The 22,683-nt window shown below is 39.3% G+C and overlaps 2 protein-coding genes across 2 annotated transcripts in view; one reads left to right on the forward strand and one right to left on the reverse strand.

Annotated features, from left to right (window-relative positions):
• LOC137945170 (aspartic proteinase Asp1-like) lies at positions 1-2,408 on the forward strand. Its single transcript, XM_068790943.1, has 9 exons — positions 1-391; positions 551-668; positions 752-984; positions 1,066-1,290; positions 1,367-1,505; positions 1,583-1,774; positions 1,848-1,920; positions 2,017-2,104; positions 2,194-2,408. The coding sequence occupies exons 1-9, from the start codon at positions 231-233 to the stop codon at positions 2,291-2,293; spliced, it is 1,329 nt and encodes a 442-aa protein (XP_068647044.1). The 5' UTR covers positions 1-230; the 3' UTR covers positions 2,294-2,408.
• LOC137945169 (kinesin-like protein KIN-7E, chloroplastic) overlaps positions 2,337-22,683 on the reverse strand; it is a 92,099-nt gene continuing 71,752 nt past the window's right edge. The window contains exons 12-25 of the mRNA XM_068790941.1: positions 16,639-16,743; positions 16,417-16,524; positions 15,819-15,965; positions 14,732-14,914; positions 14,415-14,585; positions 13,765-13,977; positions 12,198-12,338; positions 11,983-12,108; positions 11,749-11,799; positions 11,601-11,648; positions 11,234-11,488; positions 3,529-4,167; positions 3,340-3,429; positions 2,337-2,687 (exon numbers count right to left, since the gene is read on the reverse strand). Of these exons, the coding sequence (XP_068647042.1) occupies positions 2,652-2,687; positions 3,340-3,429; positions 3,529-4,167; positions 11,234-11,488; positions 11,601-11,648; positions 11,749-11,799; positions 11,983-12,108; positions 12,198-12,338; positions 13,765-13,977; positions 14,415-14,585; positions 14,732-14,914; positions 15,819-15,965; positions 16,417-16,524; positions 16,639-16,743 (2,313 nt within the window). The 3' untranslated portion in view covers positions 2,337-2,651. The remainder of the gene's footprint in view (positions 2,688-3,339; positions 3,430-3,528; positions 4,168-11,233; positions 11,489-11,600; positions 11,649-11,748; positions 11,800-11,982; positions 12,109-12,197; positions 12,339-13,764; positions 13,978-14,414; positions 14,586-14,731; positions 14,915-15,818; positions 15,966-16,416; positions 16,525-16,638; positions 16,744-22,683) is intronic.

The following is a 22,683-nucleotide window of genomic DNA, read 5'->3' on the forward strand; positions in this document are numbered from 1 at the left end:
CCTGCCTGCTCTATTGCTCCTCTAACAGGGCTGTTTCAGGCTTTCCGGTGCGTGGCAACTGTAGACGCCGACGCTTTTCCCCGAGAAATCTTGTTACTGTAAACCAGCCTGCGATCGGTCCGCCTCTTGCTCGGTTCTTCTCTACTCTCTCTGCGCGTCTCCTGTTTCTTCGTCCTGTGTGTGTAAAACAAGAGTCAGCGGGCGCCCGTGGGTCAGCGGAAGGGACAGAAATGGCCGCCAAGGCTCTGATGCTAGTGTGTGCCCTGATGCTTTCTCTGAATTTCTCCCCGTCCTGCTCCCAGCAGCAACAGCTCACGGGCAAGAAACTACCGCACTCCATTTCTTCTTCCACAGCTATCTTCAAAGTCAACGGCAATGTGTATCCTCAGGGGTAATTGGTCATCGTCTCCGCAAGAATTTTTATGATTCTGTTTTAATTCAGGGGGGGATTCTATCTTCCTCGTCGGGAGTTTTTAACATGATTCGGGGTTCTTTGAGAAGAATGATCTTGGGTTTTACATTAATCGATGAATTTTTCCGTGAAATTTAGGATGTACTATGTCATTGTCTACATCGGTGATCCTCCGAAACCTTACTACCTCGACATCGACACTGGTAGTGATCTTACTTGGCTCCAATGCGATGCCCCCTGCATCAGCTGTACCCCGGTCGGTCTCTCTTTCCATCTCCCTCTCTCTTCACTCTTGTCCTCCTTTTCTCTCCATTTCTAATTCCTCTATTTGCTCTTCAGGGGCTTCCGCACCCACTCTACAAACCCAGTAAGCGGAACATCGTGCTGTGCAAGGATATGGCCTGTAAAACTCTGCACTCTCAGCACCCTTATCCCTGCTACAGGGATGATGACCAATGTGATTACCAGATCGAGTATGCAGACCACGCGTCCTCCCTAGGAGTCCTCGTCCGAGATCACTTCCTCCTTCAATTGGCTAATGGGTCAATCAGCAGACCATATCTTGCTCTCGGGTAAGACAGAAACAATCGCAGCTTTTTCGGCACCAAAATCCTCAATGTTTGGTCATTATATTCAATATTCGATGTCTGCAGATGTGGCTACGATCAGAGAAGCTCCACATCCGGCTCTCATGCCCCACTGGATGGAGTTCTTGGGGTGGGATTTGGCAAATCAAGTATGGCTTCACAACTCAGTGGTCATGGCGTGACAAGGAATGTGTTTGCTCACTGTTTTGGACCCAAGGGAGGGTATCTATTCTTTGGCGATGAGCTTATCCCTCGAGGAGTAACCTGGACACCATTGACTCGCAATACGTAGTAAGCATTTGCTTTTGTTTCTCATGCTTCAAATATTCTTTTTAATGGCTGATAACTCGATCTTTGCTTCTGCCAGTGGACATTCTGCTCCAGGTCCTGCAAATCTCATTCTCGGGAGATCCTCAAATAGCGTGAAAGATCTTACCGTTGTCTTCGACAGTGGAAGCTCCTACACTTATTTCTCCGTGCGGGCTTATCAGCCAGTCGTTTCCGCTGTAAGTGAAAACTGAGAAGAAAATTCTCACTTCGTAATCGACCCTCGCTAATGCTTCACCGTTTCGCATGTTTTCAGGTGGCGAAAGGGCTCTCTGGAAAATTTAAAGAAGCATTGGGTGATAAAACTCTCCCATTGTGTTGGACAGGCCCAAAACAGTTCAAGAGTGTGGTGGAGATCAAGAAGTACGCCAAACTGTTGCCGTTAGTGTTCAGTTTCGGGAAGAAGCAACAGCTCGAGATCCCTCCTGAAAGCTACCTGATTGTCTCGGTAAGCACCAACCTCAAGTGAAACAGACGAAAGTGAGAAAAATGAATGTAGTTTGAAAATATTCTTTTCTCAGGGTAAAGGCAATGTCTGCTTGGGAATCCTTAACGGGACAGAAATGGGTCTGAACGATCTGAACATCATCGGAGGTAACATTTTTTCTTAATCTTTGGATTATTCTGTGGCATTATGAACAAAAAAAATAAAAATAAAAATTTGACTGGTTCTTTTTGTGGTGTTGACAGATGTATCTATGCAAAATCTGATAGTTATATATGATAATGAAAACCGGCAGATTGGATGGGTTCCAGCAGACTGTGACAGGCTTCCTAAGTCCAGCCCTGCTCTCTTCTGATTTACTTCCTTTTTAGTGCAGTGGAAGCATCAATTCTCACACAGCCAATATTTTGTTTATTCAACAGCGCCGAGGAGTCTATATTCTACAACAATGGAAGTGATGATGAGAGTTTCCTCCAAGGATTATCTCGGCCATATCCATCAAGATGGGGAACTTGTAATTAATAATTGCAAATGAATGTGGGAGGCACATAATTCCTCTCCACAATACTGTAATATACAATACCTACCTACATAAAATTGCATTTTATATATATCCCTGATGTTAGAATTTTTTTTCTTCCAATTCTTGGTTCTTTACAATGTTGAAAGATGTTGGGGGAACAGGAAAAAACAAGCAGATATGAATGCCTTCATCAATAACTACATGTTAGAAAATTAATGTGCTGCCAATGGAATGCTCCACAGATGGGTGTTAATCACTGTACAAAATTCATGTGGAATACAATCTGTTGATGTATACGTACCTCAGGCACCGAACAGATATTTCTCTCTGGGTGAATGTGTATATGTTGATCAGACATTAACTTCGAAAGCCTTCAATTTTTTTACTGGAAAACTGCAACACCAAATGATGAAACCAAAAATAAGCAGAATCCAAGGTGATTATGGTTAGCACATAATCTGAATGATTTCAACTAAGAATTTCTTAAAATTCTATTAACAATTGAACGCAGATATGATGTGTGTGTGTATGAGAGAGGGAGAGAACATTCATAGAACTACCATCTCATGCTTACCGATCAATTCAACTTTGTTTTGAAAATGAATACAAGTATTTTCTTACATCAATTCAATCATTTTACTTCCTATTAACTCTACCCAAAAAGCTATGCTTATTTGGTGGAAAGCCAAGGTCATTTAACCCCGTATTTTTTCATGCATTGAAAAGAGACATTTTTTTTGTTTTTGTTTTAGAACAGTGAAAACAAATGTACAGTCTTCGCATTAGAAAAAATTGTAAGACAAACTACGCCAGAAGAAACAGAGCAAGAGATAGAATGTCTCCTAGAGGTCAAAACAAGACGGCACAAGAATGAAGATGGGTTTGAAGTCTAAAGCATATTATACAGTTATGAATATTTACGAAAAAAACACATTCTTAACGTGAAGAACAATATTTGAAGAGATTAATGAAGACAATTTCAATGGAAGGTTAATGTAAATTTCAAAACACAAAGTAGACAGAAGAATTCATATCCGGATATAACCTTTGCATGACAGATCTTAGTTATTGCCTCAACATGAAGGTTCTGCAGCGCCTCGAGAGTTGTAATATCCAGGCAAGAGAGATCCTCACCCTAGAAAACAAACATATTAAAAGATTCAAAAGTAAATCAAGAGAACCAACTAAAAAGAAAAAAAGAGAAACAATTGAGAAGTGAGCATATATATCTGACCTTTATTCTAGAAATCAATGTCTGCAGATCCTTAGCAACAAAGTTGTCCAGATGTGCACTTTCTTCTCCTTTGATGTTCCTTGTAGTGTTGCTATTACATATGCTTGTCTGAGAAATGGACAATGACTTTGCCTCTTGAAAGTTCTCTTCAGAGACATTTTCTACTTTCCTCATTTTTGCGATAAGAACCCACAAGTTAGCAAGTTCATTCTCCAAATCTTGTTCACGTCCTTTAGCAGCTTCTATTGTTTCCAGTAGCTCTTCTAGTCGTTCCGTCTTCCCTAATAACTCAGCCTCCAAAGAAGCTTCTCTCTCGCATTTCACAATAAGCTCTTTTTGCAACTCCCGAATCAAAATGCCATCTTGTGGTTTTCCATCAAAAGAGGGTGATCTATGTGAACAATTATTTTTGCTACTAGCCCTTTCTTTTGCCGCAGCCAAGTCACCAGTTAATTTTGCATTTTGATATGAAAGTTTCGTTACTTCTCCAGCCAGATTGTTCAGCTCAACTGCAGCAGCAGCAGCTAACTCCTTAGCATAAGATGCTTCTTCGGCAAGCTTTAGGCTGTGAATTTGAAGCCCATCTTTTTCCTCAATCAATCTCACATGCTCTTGCCTCAAATTCTCAATTTCAGCAGCCTAAGAAAGGACATGATATTACAAGGAAATCAGATATGCACAGTAGAAGGATTTACATTGGAAAGTTCCCTAATTTCCCAGTAGGACCACATGTAGCCATGTCACAATTATCCTACCATTCCATGTGAAATGCCACCAAGCAATGCAATTGATCTCCAAAGCGAGACATTATCAATGGTGATGGGACCCACCCAACAGGCCCCACACTAAAATAGTGGAACCATGACTCTGTTATGAGTATACTATTTTTCTATGCTGCCCACCATGTACGTTCCTCGTCAATAAATAGGACATATTAGCAAATGATGGTACATCTACTGCACAGCATGTTATGAGCCTTCAACAATGGATACACAGACCAACATTAAGCAGCACTTAGATAAGGTGATTACTAGATAGATTTACAAGTTTCATAAGACTAACAGATGCAATATTTTAGTGTGCACCTTTAGGTAGGTTAATATTAGCTGACCAAGACTGTTGAACTCATACACCCAAATTGAAGAAAAATTATAATAAGCTTGACAATAAGCTCAGATCCAGCCCAAATCTGAATGACCTGCACCTGTTCTTGGGGAGCTTGAACATCACCTAGACTGACAGCATCCTGAATCTAATTCTGCCTGTTGGAAATTTATTTGGACATGACCTAAGCATAGGAGCGTCCAACCCAGATCTTCCCATTTCAAGGCCTAATACGAATGTAAAATCATAGGAGGTAGGCTAGAATATGATGATTTCATTACATATATTTCATTTTTATTCCTTTTTTTGTTGTTAAAACTAAATTTCAAACTTTTCCAATTTTATATTAAGTAGAGATTTTAGTGATTTAGCATACTTTGTCTTAACTATAACAATAAACATACTGTTACTTTATCTTCATTATTATTTTATTTCCTTGTTACTTTGTTAGCATAACTTCAATGGTCCATCCTTGTGTAATGAAATCTTATTCTCTGATTCAGAGTTAACTATTAACTGTTCAAAAAGAAAGATTATGCTTTTCTCCTCCTGTCACTTCATCGGCAATTCTTCTCAGCAACCTTAAGTTTTTCAAGGGGCATTCATGACTCTTCAATCTTGAAGTGATGCAAAGAACTCTGAAATACTTAAAAGGAGCACCTGATAAATGGCTATTGTACAAATCCCATGTACATCATGAGATTATGGGCTTTTTAAATATAGATTATGCAGATCAAAGGTGGATATAAAATCAACTAGAGGCCAGTTTATGATCATTGGAGGTAGCTCAGTTAGTTGGAAGAGTAAGACCTAGACTGTGATTGCCTATTCCAGTGCTTAACAAAATATAGACAACTGACCCACATGACAAGTGACCTCATGTGAGTAAGATCAGCCTTCATGGATTTTGTTTTTGAGATTTAAGGATCCTATGGTAATGGTATGTGACAACCAAACATCAATTTTTATTGTCAGTAATCTAGTGTCCCATGAGAGAGCTACAGAGAATGAAGTGGATTGTCAATTACTATGCAGTGATAAGTCGAAGGATAGTAACACCTTGCAATGTCGGCTGATCATTTTAGAGATATTTGTGAGTAGGTTTTGTCTCAAGATTCTTACTCTTATCTTATTTTGATACTAACAAACGTTTCAGAACTGATTGAAAAAGAGACTAAGTTCATTCAAAAGAAGCAACTTATAAGTTGCTCGAATAAGATTTTCTTGTTCGACCAACATTTGAATAGCAGATACTCAGCCAAGAAAAATTGATCAATCAAAGATAATTTGGTTGACCAAAAAAATTGAAAGCAAAACTATCAGAAAGAAACTTGACTGATACACATTTGGGTGTTTGAACAACATATGTTCTGAAGTGGAAGAAAGGTGATCGATCAACTTTTTCTTGGTCGATCAAATCAGGCCAGAAATGTCGAAGAAGAAGATTTCAAGCCTCCATTCAAAAATCGTAGATCTCCAGATAATTTAGGAGGGTTAGTCAACTTGAAGTAGGAGATGAACTTCAGCCGCATTACTCAGTTCATCTAGTGGAGCACTGGACCAAGTCATCTCAATGACTCAAATGAAGCTGAACATCATCTCCACGTTATAATTTATGGAATCTGGTTTCCGCCCAAAATTGCCAATCATCCAGATGAATTAAAAGCCAGGGTTCAAACCCTCAACGTTTTTTTTTTTTGTCCCCTCTCTCGTTCTCTTCTCATTTTCATTTTTTTCTCCCTCTCTCCCGCACCACCTCTCTCGTCTCCCTGCACCCCTGAGGTCTTTGCTCCCTCTCTTATCTCAGATTCGCTCTCCAGCCTCCGTCTCTCGGTCTCTTCTCATTTTCATTTTTTTGGCCCTCTCCTGCACCCCCTCTCTCATCTTCCTATGCCTTCGAGGTCTCTGTTCCCTCTCTTCTCTCAAACTCGCTCTCCGGCCTCCCTTTCTCGCTTCTCCCTCTTTCTTATCCCTCTCGGGCTCCCTCTCTTCTCTCTCTCTTCTCCCTCTCTTCTCCCTTTTGGCCTCCCACTCCCTTCTCCCTCTCTCTATTCTCTTTTCCCCCAAAATACCTTCCGATTTCATTCGATTTCCCCCATTTCGATTTTGATTTTCTTCAATTTTGACATTTGGGCATCGATTGCTTAATTTCTACTTCGATTAGGCATCAATTTCCCCATTCGGCTTCGATTTCACCCTTCGGCTTTGGTTTTCCCCAAATTTCAGAAGGAATGACTAAACCCTAATTTTTTTTCATTAAATTAGTGTTGTATTTGATTTAATTTTAGTTTCAATGCCTAGTTTGGGGTTATTTGTGCATAATTGTGGGATTTAGTGTCTAAATTCTTGATTAGGGTTAGGGTTTGTTTTTAGGGTTTGGTGCTCGGTATTTAAGGGTTCTAGAATTAGGGTTTAGGGTGATTAATATTTTCTTTAGGACATTTTGGTAAGACCGCTTGAAAATAGCCTGATTGGCCATAGTATCCTTGCTGTAATTTTGATTATATTTTTTCTCTAAATTTAACGCAACACAACTAGATATGCCAGCTAAACCTTCATACACTTCAATGTACTTGATAACTAATTTAAATTTCATTAGGTATCATGAATGCCATTGGAATGCAAAATCCTGTACAAGTTTGTTCTGTTATTTTGCAAATTGCTGTTGGTCTTGGGACTTGCCTTGAACTGATCTTATTAAAAGCTTGATTACGATAAATATGTATATGAAAATTTCACCTTACTACTTGCCTGCATCACAATTAGATTGCTAAGGTTGTTTGTCCCCTCAAGCACCTCATTTTCTCTCATTAGCAGGCCTCATTAGCATTCGTCGATTTTAAAGTAAAAAATGTTTACAAACAACTTGCTTTCGTTTTTGCAGGGAAATTTCTTTGCCGGTTTTGCATTAGGATGGAGCGTTACAACATTTTATGGAATATGTGCATATCCATTCGATACCCTCCAGAGAAGAATGATGCTCACTTCTGGCCAGCCATGCAAATATCAGAACGCGTATCATGCCCTCCAGGAAATTGTTTCCCGTGAAGGTCCGGCTGCATTGTTTAAAGGAATTATTGCAAACATACTATCAGGGATGGCTGGTGCTGGAGTCCTGACAGGATATGATCAGCTGCATCGCATTGCTTCCGGATTTGGCTATGGTTTTGATCAATCCCTCAGAGGTTTGAAATGACAAGAGTGAAGTTCCTTGTCTGCACATTTGTTTCTAAATTGCTTCCTGCAAACTGAGGGTGGGCTATGAGGCATTGAGCCTCTGTATACATAAGCCGTCACTGGCTCCTATCAAATGTAAATATGGCTTTATATTTTAGTTGTTACATGGAGTAAAATTCGATGCATTTATGTGATGGTCACATGGGTCTGGAATTCGTCTTCTGTGCTATTTCCTTTTTGTGTGTTATGAGCTGACTATCAAAGGAAACTTTTAACTAATAGTTTGTCATTCTTATAATCATTCTCCATGCTCGGTTCTTCATTGGATCTCAGCCGGTTTAAGAGGTGGACACTAATTCCCAAATTTCAACTTTTCTTATGCACTCGGTTCATGTTAGCCAAATTCTTCTTTGGATAAGAGTCTCCAAGATACATGCTTTGCGATATTAAAATTTGGAGTTAGAGGACTATATAGGGGATTTGGGGTTTCAATTACTGGAATCACCATTTACAGGGGACTATAAACAGTAATCATTAACTAATATAACATATAATTCAATTAATTAGTATATTAATATATTTTAGTTATATAGTAAATTAATTATTCGTGTAGTAATAATGTTTGTTTTACCTAATTTAATGTTTAAGTATTATATTTTAATTAAGTATACTACTTTAATTATATTGTTTTACTAGTAGGCTAGGCGCAAGCGGCATTGAAACCAATCCGATATGAACTGGCCCTGAGCTGGTGGCATGCTGAAGGAGACCACGGCAGCACAGAGAAGGCGATCAAGACCATGGCGAATCAGGTTTGGAGGGATTGAAATGGTCTCATGATTTTGTAGGGGGAAGGGATTTGAGTTTTGTGGAGCTAGGGATGAAGGGGAGAGAGTAGGGGTTGGGACTGATTTCTTGGCCAGGGGATCTATTGGGTTGGGAGTGGGGCAAGGGTTGGTGGGGGCAGTTTTTTGGGTTGTTGGGTTTGGGAGAAAGGGGGCAAAAGGTGGAAAAGGGGGGTCGTCTGGTCGAGGAGGGTATGTGCTGGGCGGTGATGGGGAGGGAAGAAAATGGCGGATGGCGCGGGCTAGCTGACTCTAGCCGAAGCCGGAGTTGGTTGTTTTTGGGATGGTTATATGGGCCATGGTTGTGGAGTCTCTGTGTTGCGAAATTTTTCATTCAGCGCGGTTCCCTCGGCAGATGGTACGAAAATAGTACCTCCAGGGCCCGGACCAGAGTTTTCTGGTTCTAGACGACGTCCTCGGATCTTCATTAGTTGCTGCCGAGAAGGCAGTGCGGAAAGTAGCGCCAACCAACAGAAGAAAAGTGATGAAGGCACGGCACTCTCCTGTTTTTACTGCAATACAGACATTTTCGGCATTTCGAAGGTTCACCCGAGTGACCGTGATAGCCGTAGGGCCAAAAACGAAGTGCAATGGAGTCGCAGAGCCGCAAGGAGATCATCTTCTTCGGCTCCGGCAGTGAACAATGGTCCAGCCGGAGGCGTCGCCATCGTCATAGGTCGCTGGACCTCTGCTCAAGCTGTCCTCTCTGATATCACTCTTGGAAACACCAGAGGAGGGATGGAGAGGGGGTCGTATGGCGACAGGAGTCCCTCGGGCTTCCTCTGTGAAAGTTGCAGGTCGTCACCTGCTGCGGGAAGAGCAGGAGAGAAGTATTTCGACCTTTGGGTCATCGGAGGTGAGGGTCCCGATCAGAAAGAGTTTCTGATCGGAAGCTGCGGTTAGGCCTACCTCTTTGTCTCCCCGAAAGATCTCGGGTAGATCTGTTTCGACGAGCAGCAGGAGTGCTCGTCGACTCATCGCGACGATTTGCTGGCCATTGTCATGCCGGCTCGCCGACCTGCTGGTTCATGAGCCCCGTCGTCTTCCCGTCGCCTCTCCCTTCTCTCTTGTTCCTCTCGTAGTGTCTCTCGTTGCTCCTCTTGTCGCGACATTCGAATTTTTCCTATCTTTGCCGGCCTGGTCCAAACACAAATATTTGGTGCTTTGACTTTTAAATTTTGATCTATACATAGCATTTGCTGTTGGATGTGTGTTGCTCATTTTCAAATCCTCATACAATCAGTCGACATCGGATTTCGTGGGATATCTTGTGACATTGCAAGTCATTGAAGTGTTTCTCATCTCTCCTCTCACTCTAAAATTTGCTGGGAACTCTTCAAAGTACTGTTTGTTTTAAAATCATCAATCTTTAGATCGCTTTGAGCTGCTTGATAAATTGGTTGGCACAGCTGAACACTGGATTGTAAATTTTCTGTTTCTGAAATGTAAAATCTGCCTATAGTAGAGGCATAAACTCGTAATCTATGGATGAGCCTTGTGTAGGTAAATCAAAGTTACTGTAAACTTTGAAGTTGTGAGTATTGTGAGTGGGAACTTATATAGAGAAGGCATTAGTTGCATAGGGAAAAGTTGTAACTTGCCTTGTGTAGCCAAGGAGTGATTGAGAAAGGTTTGTATAGGTCTTGTCATTTGGCCCATGTGGCCAGAAGCTGTCATTAGGCTTGTATAGCCTAGTGTGGGGTGGTAAAGCCCCTTTGTGGGTATTGTTGTAACCTGGCTTGTCCAAGTAAAGGGAATAAAGGAAGGTTTGTGTAGTGTATATTTATGTAATTTCGCTTTTGTGGCCTTAAGTTGTAACTGTCACTAAGCATTTATAGATAGTGAGTCAATGCCAAAGTGCAAAGCACTTTGAGAGTGGATTAACAATCCAAGGTTGGGTTGCAAACCACTATAAAAATTATTGTGTTCATTTGTTTGGATTGATTGCTTGTTTTAATATGCCTCTGTACATATAGCATTCCATAAACCTTAAGAAAAGAAGTTGAAAATTTGCCACTAGATACACAAACACATTCAACCCCCAACCTCCCTCTCTGTATGTTTCTATCATCAGGACCTACAATATGATGTGTGAGTTTATGGGATTTTGCAACAAGCTGGAGTTTATGGTCCATCTTGAGGGGTAATGTGTGAAAATACAAGGTAATTTGGTTAAGTTCAGTATGTTATGGCAGTTTCCTCTCTTCCCAATAGGTGTATATTGGGTATTAGATCATGTCAAGTAATTGTAGTTAGATGATCCCTTTATTACCAATTTTTGTTGAGAAAGAGGCAATTCTCTAAAAAATAAAGAGAGGAAGAGGGACTATTCTGCCCCTTTGTATTAATTACACTTATGATAATGAAAAGTGGAGGTCAACTTTGGCCTCTAATGACACTGCCTCTCTTGATGGCAGTTCTCTCATCTCTTGCTCTCCTTTCCATCTTCTCTCCATCTAAATCAATCTATTTCAGATTTCTACAATTCATGCAGTCTCCTTATGATGAAACTCAAAACATCCATTTGCAAGAGATTCTCCACCAGTTACTAAATAATTGTACCCAGAATTTATAAGTACCTGTGTAACAAGATGAGAGTTTGCTGAAGGGTCAATAAAGCATCCCATCTCTTCAGGTGTAAATACTCCTGACACGACTCTTCTTAATGTATCACCATCACCAGGGGTACCCTCAGATGAATCTAAGCCATTCATCCATCCTCTATTTGTTTGTGATGCACAGTTCTCATTCTCTGTGCTTCGTCTGATTGAGAAGGAACTAAGTTGCTCCCTTAGTAGAAGAATTGTTTCCTGCATCTCCGCATTTTCGGATATCTGTACAATAGGAAAAGGGTCAGCATCTGATACATTATACTAACTGAACAGAAAACCAGAATCTTGTAAAGTCATTTTTTTTTTTTGAAAAAAAAAAAAGATTTTCTCACACCTTCATCTGAAGTTGCTCCTGAAGTATTCTATTATCTGCAGTCTTAATCTACAAGGCACACCACATAAAGCACAAAAACATAAAATAAAAAATGGCCCACATCATAAAGACAACCTCAAAAAATTATTCGTAAGCAAAAGATGCATACCTCAAGCTCAAAAGTTTTCTCATTTAACTGTGAAGTAAGTTTTGAGAGTGCCTAAAGAAACAAATCACGCATCAACCAAAATAGTACCAATTCATATACTTGCATGAAAACATGCTAGTTTTAAACCTTAGAATCCTGAGCATACCAGCTACCTTCCGTGTGCCTTGGGGCATGCTCTATCTCAACATAACAATGAACAGTAAAACCTAACTATGCAACTGACACAGTAGCTACCTGAGACATTTCCAGTCTATTAGAAGAGCGTGGGGTCACTTCAATAGACCCAATCATCCGCTGTTCAAGCGCACGCATTTGAAGCTTCTTTTCCCTGATTTCCTCCTTAAGCTTCTGCCTTTGTGCCTATTCCAAATATAGGGCAACCAAAATTAGAAGTTACTAGAAATTGATCAAACAGAGTGGAAATGACTTTGATGCAACTGTTGACATGCCTGAAGAAGTGAATCCTCAGGATTTTTCATTGCTTGCTCAGATAGACGTTTTAAAGAACTGGTGCATAATGCAACCTCCCCTGCTAACAACTTCACCTGCTCCCCAAGAAGGTCCATTTGATCTGTAATGGTGGTTCCCGTCTAGCCAAAAAAAGACCAGGAAAGACAGAAAACAGAAATGGTCACTGAATGCTTTCCTAACTAAGCACATTTAGCATCGCAAGGATTTTCCTTTTGTATATGCAACGTCATTCTCTTACCCAGTTAGTATATCAATGTTGATTGCAGGAGGATTCCTTAATGTTAACAATGACCATAAAACTTATATAGGGACTCGTACAAATCAAAGGAAGGGTGATTTATATAGTCAACTCCAGTATAGCTAGAAGAAGGGTACGGTGATCATCAATTGACAGGCCATTTAACTCATAACATTACATAAAGTTCAATTATCACAAGGAAAACAACTCATATCACAATAATCAAAGATATTCCAAACACATGCAAAAGAACAATGGAGGATGATTCAACATCAAGAATAATGTATGATACAACGATTAGTATTTGGCTATCCAGACTACCAGAGCTTATGATTTTCATTAAGAAGCTCAAGAGGCAAATACATTCTCTTATTTAAAGGCCTCACCACCGGCCAGTTTGAATACAGACAGTAAATATGTCTGGCCATAACTCCTTTGTGATTGTTGGTTTCAAATTGTCAAGTCTTAAGCACTTATAGAAATCATATATCTTTTTTTAATTTTGAAAATGTTGACATCATTAAGGTTGAATGGCCAAGACAGCAAAGAAAGCTGGCTGAGGGGTGAGCACAACAATGAGGCATTGATGATCTACCCCTGAGCTAAATTGTCAGCAAGACCATTAGCACTGTTTACATGAGTCCATTTACAAACAACATTAGTTGCTAGATTACAAAACTCATAACAAGCTTTCCAGTGACTCAAAGGAGGCCGAATAGACTTCATGCACCAGCTAATACTGCCTTGAAAATCTATGACCTGATAAAAGTTTCCCGTCAAAATTATAGAGTTTGCTCCAAAACAGGAGCGTAATTACACTAATATATATTGATTGACAGACAAAGGTATTTATATTGGCCTCAAACCAGAAAGAAACCCAAGAAAACAAAAAGTTCTTGTTCTCAAAAGGAAAACAAAATCACTCCTGAACCTAAACATCAAATACATTTATTAACATAGACCAATTCTAAGACAACCCTCAACAGATTAGGGTACAGTTGATGGATAAGTCATAACAGCATGCAGTAGAAACACATTACAAGATTTTGAAGCAAAAAAATAAAATTAAGATTCGTAATATTGCTAGTTTTTATCAAGATTTTTTGGCTGCATACCATTAGGAGTGCCAATTCTATGGCAGGTCAGTTAGCTCATGCTGAGTATCCCTGTTGGTTTTGGCTGTGGGAGATCAGATTACTCTAGCTGATCACATGTGATGTATTTTATTTTGTTTTTTCTTTTATTCTCACTGTTTTCAAGAAAAAGAAATGGTATTAAGAAGTAAAGTTTTAAACTCAGCAACTCACAGGTGGCAGCCGATGACCTCCAATACTAGCACTGAATAGCTCACCCGCTTGAGTTCTCTCAGGAAAGGAATCAACTACTGAAGGTGATTCCTCACCTCTTCTACTCACCGATTTCCTCCGTCCATCCTTCAGGTCAGCAAATTTTGACTGAGATGCAGGAGACCCACTAGTAGAACTCTCAGCGTCACCTGATACTAGTAGATGATCCGGCTTCTGCATTGCAGTGGCACATGTCAAGCAATTTCCAATAACCACAACAAATGAATGCCATGACATATTTCATAGAGTTACTGTTTTATACAAGCATATTGGTCCCAGTAAACCTTACTCCCTCCCAAATTATCAAGAACAGACTAGAAGAACAAATATTGGGCAAAAACACACGCTTCCACAATTATCTAATTCAAAAGAGTATGTACACACATCATGCTTTTTGTGACAACAAACTAAGTGTACAAGTTCCTGATCAACTTCAAACAACTCAAACTGCAAGCTCAACACAGTAAGTATGCATTTTTACTAACAATTTAATATATTAATCATAAAGGTTCCTCATTTGTATGTCAGAAGTTAGACAAGGAAATGTATCCATCAGGAAAAAGAATGAGAAAGGAAAAAACAGAAGGAAAGGGAAAATTAGTAATGCGCACCCTCAGCTTAAACCATCCAAGCATTCCACGCCTGCGCATTTTTTTGTCATCTTTAATAGAGTCATCTAGATAGGAAGCATCAGATCTTCCATCTGCTATGAAGTCTGAATCGAGACTTGCAAGATCATCATCAATTACAGTCTCACGTTTTCTATCAGGTAAATAAGCAAGCTGCATCAACAGGGACAATTCAGGGATAGGTTAAAATTTTATTGTTTCATAAGTGGTGTCATTAACTTCCACCCACAAATAAAAGGCATCTTCCAAAACTTGCCAATCAATAATAAATTACAATGACAAAGAAAACGAATATGTACCTCATCTTCTCCAAAGGAGTGCCTCCTCCTATGATTAGCCTTCTCATGAATACTGGGAGGCAAAGAGTTCTTTGAAGAGACTAATATAAGCTTTGTCAACCGTTGGATTCTTCCCATCAAAGCAGCTTTTTCTTGCTCCTCTTCTTCCAATCTAGATTGCAATTTGACTTGACCAGCTTCCAGCTTTAAATGCAAAAAAAGTATGTTACAGATCATTAAATGTTTGTCCAAAAACCAAAGGTATCATCAAGCTGGAACGACAATGATCAAATAGCTTTTGATGCCAGAATTAGCACAATGTTACTAGATGGACGTAAAAGTAAATATTCACTTATCATGACACAGAGAAATCCTTTAAGGAAAACAGCCAGAACAAAATATGGAGCAGCCATTATCCTATAAAAAAGTAAAAATAGAAACAAAAACAACAGTACATAATACCTAGTTTATTTAGATAATGAGTCCTGTTTAGACGAGAAATTGTATCCTGTAAGTAACTTGAATCCTACTCAAATTAGGATCTCTTTACGTAACAAAGATTTTATAAAAAAAAAAAAAAGTGCAGAGTCAACAAGGTTGATGTCCTCTCTTCTGAATTATCTCTTTATCTCTCTTCTCTTTTTCATTGTTCTACCTCTAACTCTCTCTCTCTCTCAGCCTGTTCTTCTCTACTATGGAAATCTAGAACACAACATCAGAAATAGTAGGCGTGAGCAAAATTGGAGAATTACATACATTGTTACAAGCCTAACTGCTCTGCATGATTTCTTTATAATTAATATACATCTCTAGTTGGATGTGTGAGGGAACTTCTGACCTTATTCTACGTTCAAAAGTTACATTCCTAACTTGCTACTAATGATAGCTTAGTGCTGAGAGGCTCAGTAGCACAAGAGAGTTGAAGTAGTTTCACATTTCTCAAGTAGACCAATGAGTGCAGGAGGTTAATAATAGTTGTAACACACATTTAGCTCTGGAAGTTTATGGTCCCCATGGAACATGATAGCTGTGAGATACTAAAAACAGAGACACTTAAGATGGTACAAATAAAAGGCTTTGATACATTTGCATGCATAAAAAGAAACACCTGAAGCTTCAAATTAACCAGATCTTCCTCATTACATGGAACCTGATATGGCTTATCCATAATACCCTGCCTTAATTGTTGGAGCTCTTGTTTTAAGGTAGAAATTTCCCTCTGGTACTTCTTTATAAGAGATTTCTCATCCATAATCTGAACATGGACAACAAACATTAGTTTTGGAAGAGAGCTGCTTTCACAGATTCAAATATGTAAATTTGAGCAATAAAGAAATTAAGAGAAGAGAGACAAGGAAGAATAGAGAGAGGAGAAAGGTAGAAGAAAACTGGGGGGAGAGCAGCAGCTGTCAGACATCCAGTAGATCCCTAATCTCTTTTTATTATATCACTTAAATGAATGTGACAACTAAAAGGACAGAAATGCCCTTACTACATGCATTTGCTGTGTATACAGCCACACAACACCAAAAACGAAATACAAAATATAACCAGATTGATGTACCACTATCTTATGATCTTCCTAATCAATAGAGTTTATGAATATATATATATATGTGTGTGTGTGTGTGTGTGTGTGTGTAATTACCAAAATACACTTGTTTCATATTTTCTTACAAAATAAGCAATGAAATTACAAACTTGACCTTATTTTGAGAAGCTTTGATTTCCATGTGCTTGCTCCTATGCGCAAATTTCAATGTATTATGTGTCTCTTCACTATTGCTTGAGGCAGGTGTAACAGTGCATATAAGCTGGAAAGTGTGTCCAACAGTTCTTTCACATAAGAAATCCATAAAACCCAATTATAGTAAAAAAAACAGAATCAAAATAAATAAATAAATAAATAAATAAATCACAAAACTCACAGAAACCCTTCCATGACCACTGAGAGATGACTGGAGCAAACGGGTGAGTTTTGAGTCCCTGTAAGGAATATGTGTAGCCTTACCATCTGTCAGCTTAGCAATCACCTGCAAACAGAAATGGTGAGTAAAAGCAAAAATTTCTAAATATGCTTGAAATCACCTTGCAGAAATAACGAAATAATCCTAGTAACTTAGACACATGTTCAAAGATGAGGAAAGAAAAATAGAGAGAGAGACGAAGCTCGAGCCCTAATGATTGAGCACTTCCCCATTATCAGAGATGATTCCAAAGCCAGGAAACATTGGTCCTTGGGTGTCTAACCCATTGAGATTCCATCCAATCAAACACAAATTACCAAATGTTTAGATGAGGATCTCGCAAACAGACTCATCTTTGATCCATTAAGAGGGTGATCCCCCATCAGGAGCTAATTTTAAATACTCTTAATAAATAGATGTTGAACTATGTAGAGGCAAATTGGTCATTTTATTATGTATATGTTACCCTTCATAGGTTAGATGTCTTTATGAGTATTAGATTCAGTTAGGTACACTTTTTACTTAAATCAGAGCTGTAACTATTGAGTTATAAGGTATGCAGAAATCAGGGGACTACTCATGTTATGTTTTTAAGAGAGTAAATAAAAAAGAGCTAGGGGGTCAACTTTTCCCTCTGCCTCAGATAATGCAGCTTTTACTCTCTCCTCTTCTTCTCTCTTGCTCCTGGGAAGAGAGTTAGGGGGGCTAATCATGATCTAGACCTTCCTATTGCTTCTGCGAAGGTTGTCCTTTCATGCACCCAACACCTGCTAGCGCAACACGCCTCATTTGATTCCTTGTCTTCTTCAAGTTCGTGCACTGTCTTTGTCCTTGTGCCCTGTTCTCATTTTATACAAAGGCATTGGCTTCCCCACATTGGAAGCAAGCCACATTATTATCTCAAGGTACATGGACACTATGATAAACTATCAGTGCTACAGTAATGGGTTACCATTGGGTGTACATAATGAAGTATAATGCAAATGGGTCTAGTGAATGATGAAAGCACAACTGGGGTTGTAGGATTGCACCCACAACTACAATGTTGATGTTTTTGGAACTTTCTCGTCTATGGCCCACGAGTGTGTGTATTTTGATATTTGTGGCAATAAGTAAGGGGTGGTCATTGTTTCAACTTAATATTAAAAATACATTTTTATATGGTGACTTGTAGGAAGAAGTGTACATGGAGCAAACTCTAGGCAATGTTGCTTAAGGTTAGAACAGTAAAGTGTCGATTGAAAAAGGCTATCTAAAGCCTTAAACAGAATCTAAGAGTATGGTTTAATACATTCAACAGAATTATCATGTCTTTTGGGTGTTCTAAGAGTCATTGTGACCATTTCTTGTTTGTGATGAAGAGGCCATTTGGGGTTGTGATCTTGATAGTATTCATAGATGATATTGTCTTGTTAGGAACTGATGCAATCCCTTAATTATTTCCTCGTTATTGCGGTGGCTAGACGCAAGGTTGAAATTGTTTTGTCACAAAAAAAGTGTCACTGATATGTTACAGGAATATAGTTTACCGGGAGCCAAACTAGTGGACACCCGTGCGAGTAAATCCAACTCTTTATGATGATGATAGTCCAGTGGATCAAGATAAGAGAATGTACAGAAGACTAGTGAGTAAGATTGCAACTGGGACTCAACCAGATATTACATTTGATGTGAGTGTGGTCAACTAGTTTATGGAGAAAGTAAGGTATTTAGAGGCTGCTCAAAGAATTCTAACATATCTAAAGAGGGCACCATAAGGCTTACTATATAAGCCACATGATCTGAAAAAGGAGTAATATAGAAGATTACAGATAGAGAAAGTGAGGGAGAGAAGAAGGGGAACAAAAATGAGAGAAGAGAAACAGAAATGTTCATGCTTGAACCCCATCTTCTTATATTCACATGAATAAAAGCCAATTACAAATATGCCCCTATTCACTTACACTTCACTTAAACTCTTATATCTCCCAATATACATACTCAAATTCATCAAATTTGAACTAGAGATAGACCAAAACATGCTGAACAATATATATCTACTCTGGAGATTACAACTAATATAAAATGACAAAACTACCTTTCAGTTGATTTTCTAACACTCCCTCTCAAGTTGGAACATATATATCCTAGTCTTAGCTTGCATAAAAGATTCAAACTCACGTTTACCCAATGATTTAATAAACACATCCACCAATTGGTCATTAGACGTAACATAGGGAGTGACAACTTCCTTCGTTACTGTATCTTGAATGAAGTGACAATCCACTTTAGTATATTTAGTTCTTTCATGGAATACCAGATTTCCTATAACGAATATGGCTACCTCATTGTCAGAGTACATATTCATAGGCTCCTCCCTCTATAGATCAAACTCTCTAACTATAGATCTTACCCACATCAATTCACTAATAGTATGAGCTATAGCTCTATACTTAACTTCAACACTAGATCTGGCTACAACGTTTTGCTACTTGCTCTTCTTGCTAACCAAATCACCTCCCAAGAACACAATAGCTAGTAGTAGACTTTCTATCAAGTTTTAACCCTGCATAATTGGCATCCAAAAAGGCTTCTATTTTCAAATGATCATGAGATTTAAAGAAAAAACATCTTTCCAGGCGACTCCTTCGAATATCTCAATATTCTCTGTGTAGCCACCATGCGAACCTTACGTGGGCAGTCCATAAACTGACTTAAAACACTAAGAGCAAAGGAGATGTCAGTGTTAGGAATAAGACACCCTAATTCAATACTAACAAGAGCAATAATAATCACAAAAGAAGAAATAATCAAGCACAAAAAACACAAGATTTATATAGGTTCACCTCAAGGTGAGACTACATCTTGTCTTCCGCCGCTACAATAATTCATTATGATGATGAAATAGTACAAAAGAAATCACACACACTCTAAGTGTTTTTCTCTAACCACTCTCTACAACAATTGATGATCCTCGATAATAACCCTAATAGCGACACCTACAAATATAAAGAGAAAACTAGGGCACCCTAAATACAAGTGTGAAATCCCCAAACTATCCTTAATGAAACAACAATTAATATATCGTGGACCGCGTGTCAACTCTAAGGCGTTAATTAGACTCCACAACTTAACAGTCAGGACTAGTGACTGTGGCATATATGAGTGTTCCAACTAATTGACAATACACTATCTTGTCATTAAGTTCATCACTATATTCATTATGAAGATCATGCTCAACCTCTATAAGGGTCTCCACTGGTTTAGCACCCAACAAACCATATTCTTGTAATATGTCTGTGACATACTTCCTTTATGTCAATACTAGACTACCCTTCTAGCTACCTAAATGCCCATAAAATATTTTAGGGAACCCAAGTCTTTGGTCTGAAAGTGTTTGGCCAAATGAGTTTTAACCTCCTCAATGTCTTTCCCACTACTGCCAGATACGAGCAAAATTACAATACTAGACTGACGCTTCATGATAAGAAAGGGAAATGGTCACAGTGACTCTAGAAAGGCCGATAGACATAACTATCTGATTGAATTTCTCAAACCATGCTCAAGGGCTTTGTTTAAGATCACATTTGGCCTTCTTAAGCATGCGTACCTTGCTCATATTCCTTTGAGCAACATATCTAGGAGGTTGCTCCATACAAATTTCTTCATTTAGGTCTCCATACACGAAGACATTTTTAATATCAAGTTGAGACAACAACCACACTTGGTTCATAGCCTCAAAGATCAAAATCCGTGTAGAGGACAATTTGGCAACATAGGGAAAAACCTCAAACACGTTAACACCATATGTCTAAGTGTACCCCTTGGCTACCAACCAAGCCTTGTATGTCTCAATGAACCCATCTACCTTATATTTCACAGTATACACCCAACCACTGTAGCATCAAAAGGTCAATCACATAATACCCAGGTGCTTCTGTCCAGAAGAGCCACCATCTCAACATCCATGGCCTACTTCCACTACGGAGATGAGAGAGCATCCTACACAAAATAAGGAATAGTGCAAGAAGATAGTGACAAAACAAACTGTTTGTACCGGTTTGACAGTGAATGAAAGAAAACAAAATTGGACAGGGTATACCATGTACCTATAAGCACACCTTTCCGAAGCACAATAGGAAGGTGCAAATCACTTACCTCAGAATCAGCAAGCAAGGAGGATTCAAGGCCTAGTGTGAGAGAAGGAACTGGAGTCTAGTGTTGAGCCACACGTTGTCTATGATATACCTGTAGTGGTTCTCTATAGTGGCACCAGATAAAGAAATAGGAACATCTTCCACAAAAGTGGGAAAAACTAATTCTGGAGGGCGAACACCGATCGATGGGAAGACATCACCTCCACAACAACTCACTGTGTCATAGCCGAGTTATGCCCCATCCGCATTCCAACTTACCTCATACAGTTAGCATTGGAACCGGTGACTCATTCACGTCCTTTCCTGCATCTCCCTTAAATTCAAATTCCAATTTCACTTCCCCAAGCCACTCACCTACCCCGTTTGCCAGCCTAAAAATATTAACACAGTCCAGGAGTGCCTGACTGTGCCGTCCCTTGTCTCAGACCCAGATTGTACACTCTGTCAGTAGAACTCCCCTCCCAAGGCCTGCCGCTTCGACTTGCTTTACCCCACCCCGACACTGCTATTACTCCTGTCAGCAGTACTTTCTTTGTCAGCCAACCACAAACAATCTGCAACTCCTCAGTCTCCATTAATTGCAGCCTACCAACCACACTGCCACAACCTGCCACAACCTACTACAACCATTAGCAATTCACTAACGTGTCCTGTAGCTGAACAAAATCCAGAGCTACCCATGGCAAAGACATCAATTAACGCTTGGCATCCGCCAATTAGTCACAAATTAAAGTCGCCTTTCTTCCCAACCACCCCTTCTTCATAATCAAATACTCTGAACAAGGTAGCCACCCCCTTCAACCTACCTTTCAGGAGATTCTCCCCCTCCACCCCTGCACCCCGTTCTTGAACCTGTATGCCACTTCAACTCTGAATCAGCTCATCAACCCCTAGCCTGACTATCCAAAAATTTCATCCGCTCCTCTCCTAGCAACTTATCAAAGACGAAGAAGGAGCCAGACAAGGAGGTTACTGCAGGGGGAATCCAACAATCCACCACAATTCCCAATGGATCCAACAACTAGGCGGATCCTTTTCCTTCTCGACTTGCAAAAAGTTCACCAAAATAGACAAACTTATCTTTTGGTGTATCAGTTCTAGGGAAGGGGGAGACATGAATGTATTATCACTCTTCATTTTGATTATATGTATAAAGGTTGACTCATCTCAGTCAGATAATTCAATGAATCCCTTCTACTCTTATCTTCAGCTTGTACTTTCCTCATCTTTGTTTCTACTGTATTTCTTTTAATTTCTTATTTCTGTCAGCTAGTGAACTTCTTACAAGGTGAACCGGCAGCTCAACAGATAACAGAGGAGCCAAAAATTCACAAAGAAATGCATAATGCATTTCCATGTCTGGAACTAAACCAAGCAGGAAGCTTCTGGTCCCCTTTCTTTTTGGAATTTTGATTACAAATGCACATAACCACTCAATTACCCCCTAGTGAGACTTGAACCCAGGACCCCACTCTAGAAACCCTCCCATGTGGGATGGATGTTTTAATTGTACTGTAAAAGTCAGGACCATAGGATAGCTTTTTTAGGTTTACTGTTTGTTATATGTTTGAAACTTATAAAACTTTCCATAATCACTATCCAGCCAATCCTCGTGCTTTTCGAAAAAAGAAAAAAGTGCAGGTTATAGACTTGAATCACATTCTCACCCACAACTTGAATTTAGGGAGACCATTCAGAGATCATAAATGACCAAGAAACAATGTTATCTCTCACCATGTTCTCGCCTACAATTTGATATTAAGGAGACCAATCAGAGATCATAAACGTCCAAGAAAGAATGTTATCTCTCAATGCAGCATCTATCTGGAATTTCAAACCTATGCCTGGTCTCATCTAGGTAAACAGATCT

The sequence above is a fragment of the Aristolochia californica genome, unplaced genomic scaffold, assembly GCF_029961685.1.
Source record: "Aristolochia californica isolate CCGP_79_NKW_82.1479 unplaced genomic scaffold, dmAriCali1.0.hap1 SCAF_12, whole genome shotgun sequence".
Taxonomy (NCBI): Eukaryota; Viridiplantae; Streptophyta; class Magnoliopsida; order Piperales; family Aristolochiaceae; genus Aristolochia; species Aristolochia californica.

Coding starts and splice junctions, on each gene's coding strand:
- LOC137945170 (XM_068790943.1), top strand. CDS start 231: ATGGCCGCCAAGGCTCTGATGCTAGTGTGTGCCCTGATGCTTTCTCTG. Junction 669..751: donor CCTGCATCAGCTGTACCCCG/GTCGGTCTCTCT, acceptor TTTGCTCTTCAG/GGGCTTCCGCACCCACTCTA. Junction 2,105..2,193: donor GACTGTGACAGGCTTCCTAA/GTCCAGCCCTGC, acceptor TTTATTCAACAG/CGCCGAGGAGTCTATATTCT.